Genomic DNA, 12,506 nt, shown 5'->3' with positions numbered 1-12,506 from the left:
GTAGTTGCTTTCTGATTTAAGGCTTCTGGTGTCTTCTCAGTTCACTTTAACTGCTGATGACCTCCTTCAACGAGGAAAATTATCAAGAAACAAAAAAACATTATTTGAAATGCAGCAAGGGTAGTGATATACAAGATGAGAATATCTAATGTGGCATTAGATAAAAAGCAACATACTTGTCTTAATCATCACCAAAAACTGAATTGATCCAATATCTGTTTTCAAGAATAAATGACTTACAGCTTAGACAAAATTGTGCTATCAAAATGCAGGTGATAGTTTAAAATGAAGCTGTTTGTATCACAGGATACAGAATCTCATCAGTTGCTACTTAATTCCTTAATATATTAAGTTAGCAGATTTTTTTTCTGCCTTACAGCCAGAAATTACCCTGCTTTTATTCTTTTATCTGAATCTGCATCAAAGCTAAGCTAATATAGTTATGAAGGCTGCCCATATAGACAGTGAAGAGAGAGAACAGCTACTTATTTTTCTGATATTGAATTGTCCTCCAGAGTTCTAGCCACTGACTAGAGATACATGTGTAGTTTAAACATATTGCTTACCATTTTGACAGGTACAAATAGACGGAATAAAATTTACCTGTAAACAACAGTAACAGCAGCTATTAGACATTTTGTTAGGGTTTTGTTGGGGTTTTTTAAATGACACAATGAATTTCTTCTGAAGACAGCTTTATTATAACCACATTTAGAGCCTACAATTATGCCTTAATTGTCTTGGTTTGAGGATTTTGGAAAACTAAATAGGTATTAAAAAAACTGTGGCAGCAAGACTGGAACTAATGGCATGCTACCAGACAGATCAGAGATATTTTAAGAAACACCTCCAGAGCAATGAGTTTGTTGGATAATAACAGAATTTGCCAATCACAAAACCATGGTATGATGTATTTCATAAAAAGTGTACTGTAATTAATTAATTTGCATATAATACACCAGATTTTAATACAGAATATTATTTATTCAAGCATTTGAATATTTTGCCTAGGAATTTATACAAACTCATAGAAACTATTATGATAATAATGAACATTATTTTAAAACAGGCTTGCCTGGCTTAAGAGGAATCAGTGGACTACATGGTTTACCAGGCACTAAGGGCTTACCAGGATCACCAGGTAAGTGAGACTCTTAGTCTGCCTGTTCATAGGCACAGCATCGTGTTGGCTGCAAGTTTGATTAGTGAGATCTTTGTAATGTGACTTTCTTAACTGTGCCCTCCAAAGCCCAGTGTAGATTCAGGCAAGCAAAGTCATACACAATGTGCTGCCCCACAGATGAATTAGAACACAACTTCAAATCATAACTTTTTTCCTCTCGTAAAGTACAGGCCTCAAGGCTTTTTTTTTTCCCTTATGAGCCTTTTTTTTTCCATGAGCCATTAAATGACTCATGTATTTTGTAAATCCATATGGTCTATCCATGTGTGTTAGCATGCTGATGCGTTGCTACATGCAGAAACATTTCAGCTTTCCTCTTAATTTTGAACAACTTCACAACAGGTCCAGATGGGTACGGCTCTGCAGGTTTCCCAGGTGCAGTGGGGGACAAAGGAGAAGCGGGAGAGCCAAGCAGAGTGGAAGGCAGCCGAGGACCTCCAGGCCAGAAGGGAGACAGAGGTGTTCCAGGTTTGTATTCCTGAGAATGGGATCCACTTACTATTTGTTTCAGCTATGGGTGTTGGAGATGTCACAAAATGCAGTAGAGTGTAGACAGTTGTATAGGAGAACTCCCGAAGTCAGGGAGGTCACTGTTTGGAGTTTGTGTTGCAGCTCAGCCAGCCCTTGCTGAGAAGCAGCAATGTGTATTCCCCAGTGCTGGCCAGTCTGGGTCCTTCCCAATGGTAGCAGCATCTTGTAGCACCCACTGAGCTCAACAAGCTGCAAATGCCAGAGTCTACTCTCAGCCATCAGGTCTCAAAATATTTTTAATCAGATTCCAGTTACACAAACACTATGACTTTTTGTTCTTTCTTTTTGTTGCAAATCTGTCAGTGCTTACCTTTCTCCTGAAAGCTTCACTGTCCATCAGTGTGCCATTGTGCTGCTGACACCTCGGGGCTCTGTTCCCACGAACAGTGCTTTGCTGGCACCATCACCCCTCGTGTAGTGTAACAGTACATCCTTCTAGCTCTAACCCACCGAGCTGTAACAGGCTGCACGTACCTCAGTAGGGGTCACCACCTGGTTCTCTTCCATCAAGAAGCCACCAGACTGATGTTGCAAACAAATAACTAATTACGGTTTTTTGGTTTTGTTTGGTTTTTTTTTTTTAATTTTTCCAACGTTTTGGCTCTGAAAGGATTAAGAAATGATATGGATATAAAACTTTACTGCCTTTTCCTGCTTGGTTCAATGGCTCATTCCTATTCTCTTGTGTTACACTTTATTGTTACTAACATGCTGTGCCATCTCAAACACCATTCAGAGGTTTATTATCAAGCATTGGAAGAAACAGCTTACCTCATTCAGGTAAGGTACATCGTTTGTCACAATTAAATATTATTATTTTCATTAAAATTAATAAACAAAAGGGGTCTTTTGGCTTCCTGACAAATCTACTTAAAAGAAATATCTATTATTGGTGGGTCAGATTTTTGGCCATTTAACAATTTTTTGATCTGTAGAGAACTTCTTGGATTCAAACTTTCTGTTTTAACTGACCCCCAAAAATGCTAAGTGTTTGTGAACCCTGACTCTGCAGGCACCGAAGAACAAAGCTGCTTTCTTACCTGCTGCAGTATACCTAGGGTATTTTGAGTACTTCCTATATTGAAATAATATGTTACCCAGCAGACACAAGATTATTAGCATTCCACACAGTAAGATGTAATTAGCTATCTAGAGAGCTTTAGCACAAAACTAGTATTTGGTTTTTTAAATAAAAACTTCCACAACTTCCACAACGTCATCTGAAAGAAATAAAACAAAAATCAGTGGGAACTGTATATTTTTTCCATTTTGAAAATCACATTCTTTATACTTAGTCTAAAGTGAGTCCTTTTAATTGCAATTGTACATTTTTCCTTGCAGTACAGACTATTTCTTCTCTTTCTTTCAGGAGTCCCTGGACCGTTTGGTATTCCTGGGCAGGAAGGATTTCCAGGGCCTCCTGGGATTTCAAATATATCAGGATATCCTGGTGATAAAGGCTCCCCAGGTCTAGATGGAGTGCCAGGTAATTCATGCCTTGTTCCCCTCAAACAACAATAAAATATTAAGTACAAGGTTGTGCTCTCAGACTACAATAGGAGATTAAGTACTGGGTTAGCAACAGTAGTCATTGTTATTTCTGTCTCGATTAATTAAAACAGTCCTATTAAATACAACATTAAAGTGTATGAATAATTGTTGGACAGAACTAATGGTACATAAGATAATAGGAACAGACCTCTTGAAAGCAAAAGGCAGTTCCTCCAGATTGTCCTGATGGGTTTGATTTTCATGCAAATAGCAGATTTAATAATCCAGAATTCTCTTAAAAATTTTCAGAAGCCTTATACTAATCTACTACTTTGAAATCTAAGGTCCATGGCAGACTTACAAGTCTGTAGAATATTTTCTTAATAATTTACAGAATTCTCCTATGTGAAATGACCATGCAAGCTAAGTCACACTGGGAAGCATTAGCTCTTCCCTCTAAAAGTCCCTGATATGAGCCTGCCTCTCTCACACATAGCATTCGTATCCACACGTGATCCAACTTCGACAGGCAGCACGAGAGTTCCCCACTTAAAACCGTAGTTAGTAAGTCACTATCTCCTTAGAAACAAGGTCCAAATGTCTTATAAGAAGCAGAGGTAACTGAAGAGAGACCTGTCAGGTTTAGCCTCAGGCAATATGAAATTCTAGAAAAAGAAGCTGTTCCCATATTTCCCAAGACAGCATGAAGTACTTACTTGGTTCCAGATGTTCAACTGAAGCACTAAGATACATGGAACAGTAAGTCTTTGGCTTATTTACCACCTGGCACTGAGTCAGGTACTCACTGCTCTCTAATTTCTCTCTAGTTACTTGGAGAATTTAGGATGAAGCGAGGAGGCATACAGTGAAGTGAAGCATTTGCTGGAGGAAGGAATAGCTCATTGTAGACTGTACCGCAGCAGGCACCACACTGATGCTGAAATCTGGCTTGAATTGACACTGTGTTTTGTGGGACCTTCATGTTCTTATTTCTCTGCCACTGGTGAAGAAGGGTATGCCAGCCTGAGAGCAGGAACAGGAGTGCTGAATCAGTCTATTAGGGAGCTAAACATTTGTTCCCTGCTGAAATTAAGGAAATAAAACCTGGTGGGATACAGTTAGATAGTTCTGTTATTTTCCTCTGTGCACAGGTTTTAAGTATAAGCAGATTACAAACCATATATCCTCTAAACAGGCTATCCAGGACCACAGGGGCAACCTGGAATGCCTGCTCCACCAGGAAGCAAAGGAGAAAGTGGACAAATAGGTATGATCGGAGAAATTGGCCCAAAGGGAAGCAGAGGTGATCCTGGATTAGCAGGGAGACCTGGCACTCCTGGATTCCCTGGACCAAAAGGTAAGGATGGGAAATGCTGATCTTGGCTGGGAGCAGGGGAGCCCCCTATGCTACAGCAGCTTAATTACCTTGACTTTTGCACTCACTGGATCTGTGTTAAAATGCAATAATGCCACCTGTCATTTTGCATTAAAGGTCGTAAGGGTGAACAAGGTGTCATTGGCTTTATGGGCACCGTAGGATTTCCGGGTGATTTAGGACCTATTGGACCCAAGGGGGATAGAGGAGTAACTGGTAAGTACAGTCAGATATGTGACTCCTTTCTTAACCACTCATTTTTGCAGCTGATCAAACTGGCCCTGCTTTGAGCAGGAGGTTGGGCTGGGTGACCTCCAGAGTCCTCTCCATCCTCCATGACTGTGTGAATCCTGGCAAATTCCAGTGGACAGATGCCTGAATTTAACATGAAAAAACAATTTTTTGCCATTATGAATTTAATTTGTATGAGGTGCCAACTCCAAAATCAGAGACACTTTCAGGGTTAAAAAAAAAGAGAAGAATTTCTGATCTAAACAAACCCTCCAGAGTAGACATACTGAACATATAGAAAGACCTTTAAAATCCTTCACTCCATCATGTATTTCTGTCTCTTGAAGCCCACCAAAAGATGGTGCTGCACTTCAGAGAGCTGTTGGCTGTTTGGGTGGAACTTCCCAGCACCCTATGTCATAAGTGAAGGAGCAGTAGCATCATTCATTTCCTTCTGCTTATCTGTATACTGTCCAAGAGAAAACAATCTCTTGGAGATTATCACGTACTTGGAGATGGTTTCATCTTGGAGATCCCATACTCACACACAGTCAACCAATATAATATAGCTGCTATACCCAAAGTGGTGAGTTGCAGACAATAGTCCCTCTCATACATATGCAGCTATGTGAGAGCAACATATTTGTGGATGAAAGCACATAAAGGAAAAATACAGGATAGTTGGGTTTTTCTTTTAATCAAACTATCTCATCTTGCTTCTAATCACAGGCTTCCAGGGACCTCCAGGCTCTCCTGGGCTGCCCCCTCTTCCTCCAAGGCTGGTTGCTGAGCAAGGTTCACCAGGTCCCCGTGGAAATATAGGACCTCCTGGAAGCCCAGGAGATATGGGACCTCGGGGTCCACCAGGGGATCCAGGTAGGAATTGCACACTCAGACTGAAAGCTCAGTTCCCCTGAGCAGAGTGAGGCCACCAGAGTAATGCTTTGACTCTCTTCTACTTAAAATTCTGTGAGGAATTCTTCAGAAAGGAGAGTCAACTGACTCAAGCTGGGGCTTTGGCTTTCCTCCTCCTCTTAGCATTCAAAAAATAACCAAACATTCAGAATATAAGCAAAATGGGAGAAAACTTCGGCAATGCTCACATAGCCAAAGCAACATCAGATATGGATCTTGCTCAAATCAAGACTGAACATCTTGGGTGTAAATCTGCACATCATTGTGGGCATGCTGTCAGCCCAGGGAATTATGTAGTGTTAGTGATGTGTGGACCCAATGCACTGCACCTCTTGCTATGAGCCTCATCAGAGATGAATGGTACCAAGAGTGAAGGAATAGGGTTGTGGGGTTCATGTAGTCTTTCTTGATCCCAGCAAGCTTTTCCAGTGAAGTTAGTGCTTTTTTTGCCTGAGCAAGCATGATAAGATCTTGCCTTTAGTGTAAATTAGTAAACTTGGCAGATGGGACCAAACGTACATAAGTGCATGTTAACAAAGTGGGTAGCATGTTGATAATCTCTGCAGTCACTGTGCTTACAACCATTGTTGTGCAAGGTTTCAGAGGTTCACCTGGAGAGCCAGGACTCCAAGGCAGGGGTGGTATTCCAGCTCCTCCCGGCTCCAGAGGTGAACAAGGAGGAACAGGATTTCAGGGTCCAGTGGGATTTGAAGGTAAGAGGTATCACATGACACTTCTTCCCTTTTCCCATTTCACTGCAATAAATTGCTCTGTAGTTACTAGGTCACTGGAAGGAGAGAAGAGGAGGGGAAGAGAGAGAGAGAGAGAGAGAGAGAGAGAGAGAGAGAGAGAGAGAGGGAGAGGAGCAGATTGTGAAGTTTCTGTCATAGATACTTCACAAGGGACAACCTTTAACAGTTATCTTAAAGCAATATTTTCAGAATAAATTTTGATAGATGTAGATGTCTAATCACTCGTGAGTTTGTTTTGATCTGAGTGTATTTTTATATTCTCTTTAAGTATTTTCAGTGTAGTGTTTTACTAAGAGTTACATTCGTGGAAATGAATGGCTAGGTAGGTGATATTTGGACAGATGAAGTTTAAGGGAATGTATTTGTAAAAGAAATACCTGTGTCCTTGTCAAATCAAAGAGCAGAACTATTACTATCTTAATTAGCTAAGTACATAGAGAAAAAGGTATTTGCGGAGCATAGTTTCAAGTGAATGAATCTAATGCAAGCAATTCAAAAACCATTGGTTAATCTTGGAGTAAGAAAACATTTTAAAGGAAAAATATGCTTATCTGTATTGTACTAAGTATGCTCAAATTAATCAGAATTTTATTTGTGACTTTCCCTAGCTCTGACATCATCTTAGAAACCAGGGAGCCTGATCCAGTTCAAAAACAGCTGCTGCTGTAATGCTAGAACTGCAGCTCCTTTAACAATAACTTTACCATAGGAAGAGGCATCATACAATTAAGCTTTATTCATCAGCAGCTTAGCTGGAATATCAGCTATCATCAGATCATTTGTGGGAGCACCAACTAAGCGGTATTCTTTCTTTTACCCCCTGTTCTAAGGTCAGCCAGGCCGCCCTGGTAGCCCCGGGCCACCAGGCATGCCGGGTCGCAGTGTTAGCATGGGCTACCTGCTGGTGAAGCACAGCCAGTCTGATCAAGAGCCAATGTGCCCAGTTGGCATGAACAAACTCTGGAGTGGATACAGCCTGCTGTATTTTGAAGGACAAGAGAAAGCACACAACCAGGATCTAGGTATGTACAGATATTGCTGGTAGCAGCCTCAATTCCAAAACTGGGACTTCAGCAAACAGGCTTAGGAAACATCAAAATGAGAAGATAAAAACTTCATGGCTTCATAGAGTGCCCCTGAGAGAACTCCTGAAAGTCATTAGTGTTGTTCCAGGGAACCTGTAAAGCCAGCAAAACATTCTGGACCACAGGGTTTTACTGGCAGGTGCTTGGGAAAGAGCAGAAAACTGAAAATGTGTATTGTCCTTGTGAGAATGATTGGTCTTTTTTCTTCTTTTTTTTTAACAGGGTTGGCTGGCTCGTGTTTGTCTCGTTTTAGTACTATGCCATTCCTCTACTGTAACCCTGGGGATATTTGTTATTATGCAAGTCGAAATGATAAATCCTACTGGCTCTCAACTACAGCACCTCTTCCAATGATGCCTGTGGCAGAAGATGAGATTAAGCCATATATCAGTCGCTGCTCAGTTTGTGAGGCCCCAGCTGTGGCAATCGCTGTCCATAGCCAAGAAGCTTCTATTCCTCACTGTCCTGAGGGCTGGCGCAGTTTGTGGATCGGATATTCCTTCCTTATGGTATTTGATCTTCAGTGTCACATTTTGTGTGGCACTAGGTTTTATATTTGAGTCTTAGATACTAGGAAGGCTGCTCCACTTTAAAGCCAGCAAGATCAAAACCATGCATCATACTGGGGAACCAGGGAACTACAAAACTAGTTTTCACGAACCAAAGAGGAAAAACAAAATTTCTGTGAATTTCAGAAAAAATGGTCTCTTCTCAGCATAGCATATGGAGACCTTACTTTTTGTACAATATAGAGCTTCAGAGCAGAATAAAGCTGTGAATTAACAAATTAAGTTGCACTGAGGTGCAACAATAGCCTATGAAGCATTTTCACAGCTAAAGATTAAGAGTTACTTATCACTGTTAAGGATTTGATCTAGAAAATAAAAAAAACAACAACTTTTCCCCTTCTTTCTGAAACTTAAAAATCATAGGTGTTTGGTTGAAGATTTAGAAGCCAAAGTCTTTCACTGAGTCTGGAAAGAGAGACAGTCTCTGGTTGTTTTTAAAATCAAGCTTCCGTGTTGTATCTGTAATGGCAATAAGAGCTTGGCTTTATAGGATCTCCGAGAGCTTGTTATCTTGTAATTCAGAAGTGGGATGTTACAGAAGAACTTAGTGCTAGGTGTGCAGCAGATGACCTGCTGAAGGGCCTGACCTGCATTTCTTGCAAGACCATACAGAGGGATCATTTGAGCACTGGAGGGTTTAACACTGCCTGTGGTAAAGAGCAGCTAGAATGTCAGTGAACAATCTAACAGACACTAGTTTTTCTGATTTGCTTGATGTACACAAAAGTCAAAACCTGCAACAGTGTGCCCACGTTGTTAACTCATTGAAGACTGGGCTGAATTCTGGGCTGTTGGGAGAAAAATAAGATTTCTGTGGCAGAAGACATCATAAAAGAACAACAGTCAATCTTACCCACAAACCATTTGTATGTCCAAAGCCAAAAACTTAAATTTTTCAGAAAATAAGGTAAAAGGGAAATCTGAAATTACTTACAGAAAATATACCCCCCAGTTTTGGAGAGCAGGTCAAATTTTTGATTGACCTAAGTTTGACCTTTCTTTTGCTTCTATAAAAAGCCCTGATACCAATCTCATAGTTACTTCGTGAGAATTCCAAGGATTAATTAAATGTTTGCAAAACCTTGTGTAAACACTGAGCATTTTTAAGAGCAAAGTTGTCACTCTAGCAATAAGTTTTTGCCAGGACAAAGTCTGTCAGCACTATGGAACACACAGTGAGAAGAATTCACATTTTCCCAGCTGGCTTTTGGAACAAATGAAGTGTTTGGTGTACACATTTTTGCTTCTCAGGCAACTGTGAAAGAAGTACAGCACACTTGTGGTTATCTCAGAGTACATATTGTTTTAATTCCTTGGCTTAAATGTGTCACCTCATTCCCCTGAGTAAGGTACAGTATCAGTCAGCATGGATTCCTGCCCGTGCTAGGTGGCGGCCTTTGGGAAGGAGGGAGTTGTTGCTTTGTGGGGTTTTTTTAAAAACCACAACCATCTAAACCTCAGCACTATGTGACACCAGCCAGAGATCAGTCCTTTATTCAGCTAAAAGGTGGCCATTTCTGTTATTTGTCTAAAACAGTGGACCTCTTGCAGCGTAAACCAAGGCAGTTGCAGCTTGCACTTTCATAGTATGGTGTTTATTAAAACACAGGCAGGCAAATCTATTGGATGTGCCCAGATTTCTCCCAACATTTACAAAACTATTTAAGAACTCTATTTTCCAGCTTCTTTCTTTTATATTGTAGATTGTTTCAGTTTCTAACAGAGAATGGCATCACTTAAAAATACAGCTGTACAGCTCCTTAAAGGGACAGAGAAAATGCCCATTTTGTTAGCAATGTCTTTGACAGAAGAAAAGTAACATTCAGTGCCTTATCATAGTATCTGTCAAAGGTAACAGTTGAGTGATGTAAAGATGCACGATTTTGGTGTAATTTGCTGTCAAAAACCATGTCATAGAGGGAACTAGTTATCTGCATAGAAGATAACTTTGTTTCCACGGTGCTCCTCATGTGCGATGCAGAGTAAGACAGGCTTTATAACCTGGGGAATTCAAGTTAGATATATGGTGGAAAGTTCTTCTTAGTGAGGGTAATAAAACAGAGGAACAAGTTGCCCAGAGAAGTTGTGGGAAGTCCATCCTTGGAGGTATTAACAACTGAACAGCTCCCTGGAGCGACTGAGGGCAACTTCGGTGTAGACCCTGCTTTGAGGAGGGGACTGGCTGAAGTGACCTCCAGTCAGCCCTTCCCAATGATTCTCCAATTTTAAGACTTCCAACAGTGAAAATTTTAACTATAGGAAAGAAGATTTTAAAGTGGCATCAGCATCTGAGCTAGCTCCTTTATATAGTTGTAGCATAGCCAAACCCTTACAAAACTGCAGGACTGGCTGACTTTCTGCTTTGGAGATAAGAATTAGAAGAAATTCTAGTGGTTTTTCTCTTTTCACACATGTGAATTTATGACAGCATTGCCTGGGGTTGCACTCTGAATGCTGCCTTCCTTGTCTCCTTTAGCACACTGCTGCTGGTGATGAAGGTGGAGGACAGTCACTGGTTTCTCCTGGGAGCTGCCTGGAAGATTTCAGAGCGACTCCCTTCATCGAATGCAACGGTGCCCGCGGAACCTGTCACTACTTTGCAAACAAATACAGCTTCTGGCTCACTACGATCGACCAACCCTTCCAAAGCAAGCCCTCAGCAGACACACTCAAGGCAGGACTCATCCGAAGCCATATCAGCAGATGTCAAGTCTGCATGAAAAACTTATAGAAGACTTTCACAGTATAAGGAACCACCTTATCATGTAGTTCTTATACAGTGGAGCCTTCTGTGATGGTTAGACAACTAAATAGATCATGTTGGTGCTTTTTTTAACTTATTACCTCAACAGCTGAATGGAAACAAATCTTTTTAATTGTCTGTAAAAGCAGATTAAGTCTAACACACAGATCTAGCGCTGTGTTCTCCTACTATGCAGTATATATACACACTTTTTGCTAGTCTAACATTACATCATTTGCCAAACGATAGAAATACTCACAGCTTTGAAACACCAAAAAAACTTCAATAATAAATGGTTACCTTGGACAGATACCCACCACATTTACTTTAACAGAATATATGTATCTTTCTATTTACTGCATTTGTCACAGCAGTGAAAACTAACAGCTGCAGTTCCCTAAATTAACACAGGGTGATCGAAGTACTAAACCCTTGCAAAATAATGAAAACACTGTGATCCAAAATGCTTATGTCCAGCATTGAAACCTAACTTTAATTTTAGTATTTTATGCTTGGGCATTTCAAACACACACAAAACATTTTTTTGGTTTTTTTCAAGCCTCACCATGCTTTAGCACTTAACCATTGCCAATAGCAGAGAAGCCCACAGGCCTCCCAGAAACAGTAACCACAAAATGCAACTCTTCCTATTTGGTTAGGAGTCTCTAGGATGAAGATCAGCATTTTATTTTATATGCTTGATGACTTTTTTCTAGACATACCCCAGGCCAAAGGGTGCTGTGGACATTTCATCTGTGTCACACCACCCACACAGCAGCAGCACCAATTGGTTTTTTCATTTCAGCTTTTCCCCTCTGAAATCAAGCCACTCATCACAAAACGATTTTAGCCACTTGCTGTTGGAGCAGCTATTGCACATAGGGTGGGTTCTGCAGGAGAGTGCATTGCTTGGTGCCACATGACCTTCAACACAGAACTTGCAGACCTGCCAGCTGGCTGTCTGAAGGCATGCTGTCCTGGCAGCTGGGGACATGTGGCAATGGGATGACCACCATCCCAATTTGCACACAGCCATCCTTGCAAAAGCAAAAATGAAGGAAACAAAGCATTTATTTGGCACCATCATTTCCCATAGTAAAGGCTTGATAAATGACAGAATGGCTAGCTCTTTCCTTCTGTGGAAAGAAGCAATTTAACCCAAAATTGTCTGTCACCACTGCAAGAGAGTGGGAAAAAAAAGGATCAGCTGAAAAATTCTTATTTGCATAATCTGGTTATCTACCTGAATGTTTAATTTGAAGGGGAAGAAGAGACTTTTATAGCAATGACAGTTGATTTTTAATAGCTCACCTCGCTCCTGCTTCAGGTGCTTCTTGGCTTTTATAATTACATTCCATCCTCACTGTATCATAAATAAAACCGGGGGTTTTTCTACACTTATTTGTTGATGATTTCTGTTTTGTTAACTGTTATTTTCCATATGGGCTGCTCTGTTAAATTACTTTGTTTGCACCCAAGGAGTTAGAAAAGCACTCCCAGAAAGCTCCTCCCACTGAAACTCAAACTCTTCAACCAGGAATACACCTGTTTATTTCATGACACTTAAAAAGATCCAGTAGGGAAGATTTGTGTCTAAAATTGCTTGTTTAAGCTGAATAACTGAAATAGCA

At 40.6% G+C, this 12,506-nt stretch overlaps 1 protein-coding gene across 3 annotated transcripts in view; it reads left to right on the top strand.

The window, feature by feature from the left end:
• Positions 1–12,276, top strand: part of COL4A2 (collagen type IV alpha 2 chain) — a 145,771-nt gene extending 133,495 nt beyond the window's left edge. For 2 of the 3 annotated variants that reach the window (XM_017817329.1, XM_017817327.1), the window contains 10 exons: positions 1,070–1,141; positions 1,526–1,651; positions 3,084–3,200; positions 4,401–4,562; positions 4,698–4,796; positions 5,541–5,687; positions 6,323–6,439; positions 7,309–7,500; positions 7,786–8,072; positions 10,609–11,039. In XM_017817329.1, the coding sequence (XP_017672818.1) occupies positions 1,070–1,141; positions 1,526–1,651; positions 3,084–3,200; positions 4,401–4,562; positions 4,698–4,796; positions 5,541–5,687; positions 6,323–6,439; positions 7,309–7,500; positions 7,786–8,072; positions 10,609–10,863 (1,574 nt within the window). In that variant the 3' untranslated portion in view covers positions 10,864–11,039. Of the gene's footprint in view, positions 1–1,069; positions 1,142–1,525; positions 1,652–3,083; positions 3,201–4,400; positions 4,563–4,697; positions 4,797–5,540; positions 5,688–6,322; positions 6,440–7,308; positions 7,501–7,785; positions 8,073–10,608 lie in introns of all 3 variants that reach the window. The other variant, XM_017817326.1, reaches the window with a different exon arrangement.
• Positions 12,277–12,506: the final 230 nt, after the last annotated feature.

Source organism: Lepidothrix coronata, unplaced genomic scaffold, assembly GCF_001604755.1.
Source record: "Lepidothrix coronata isolate B3197 unplaced genomic scaffold, Lepidothrix_coronata-1.0 Scaffold60, whole genome shotgun sequence".
NCBI lineage: Eukaryota > Metazoa > Chordata > Aves > Passeriformes > Pipridae > Lepidothrix > Lepidothrix coronata.
This window is presented reverse-complemented; position numbering and strand designations above follow the sequence as displayed.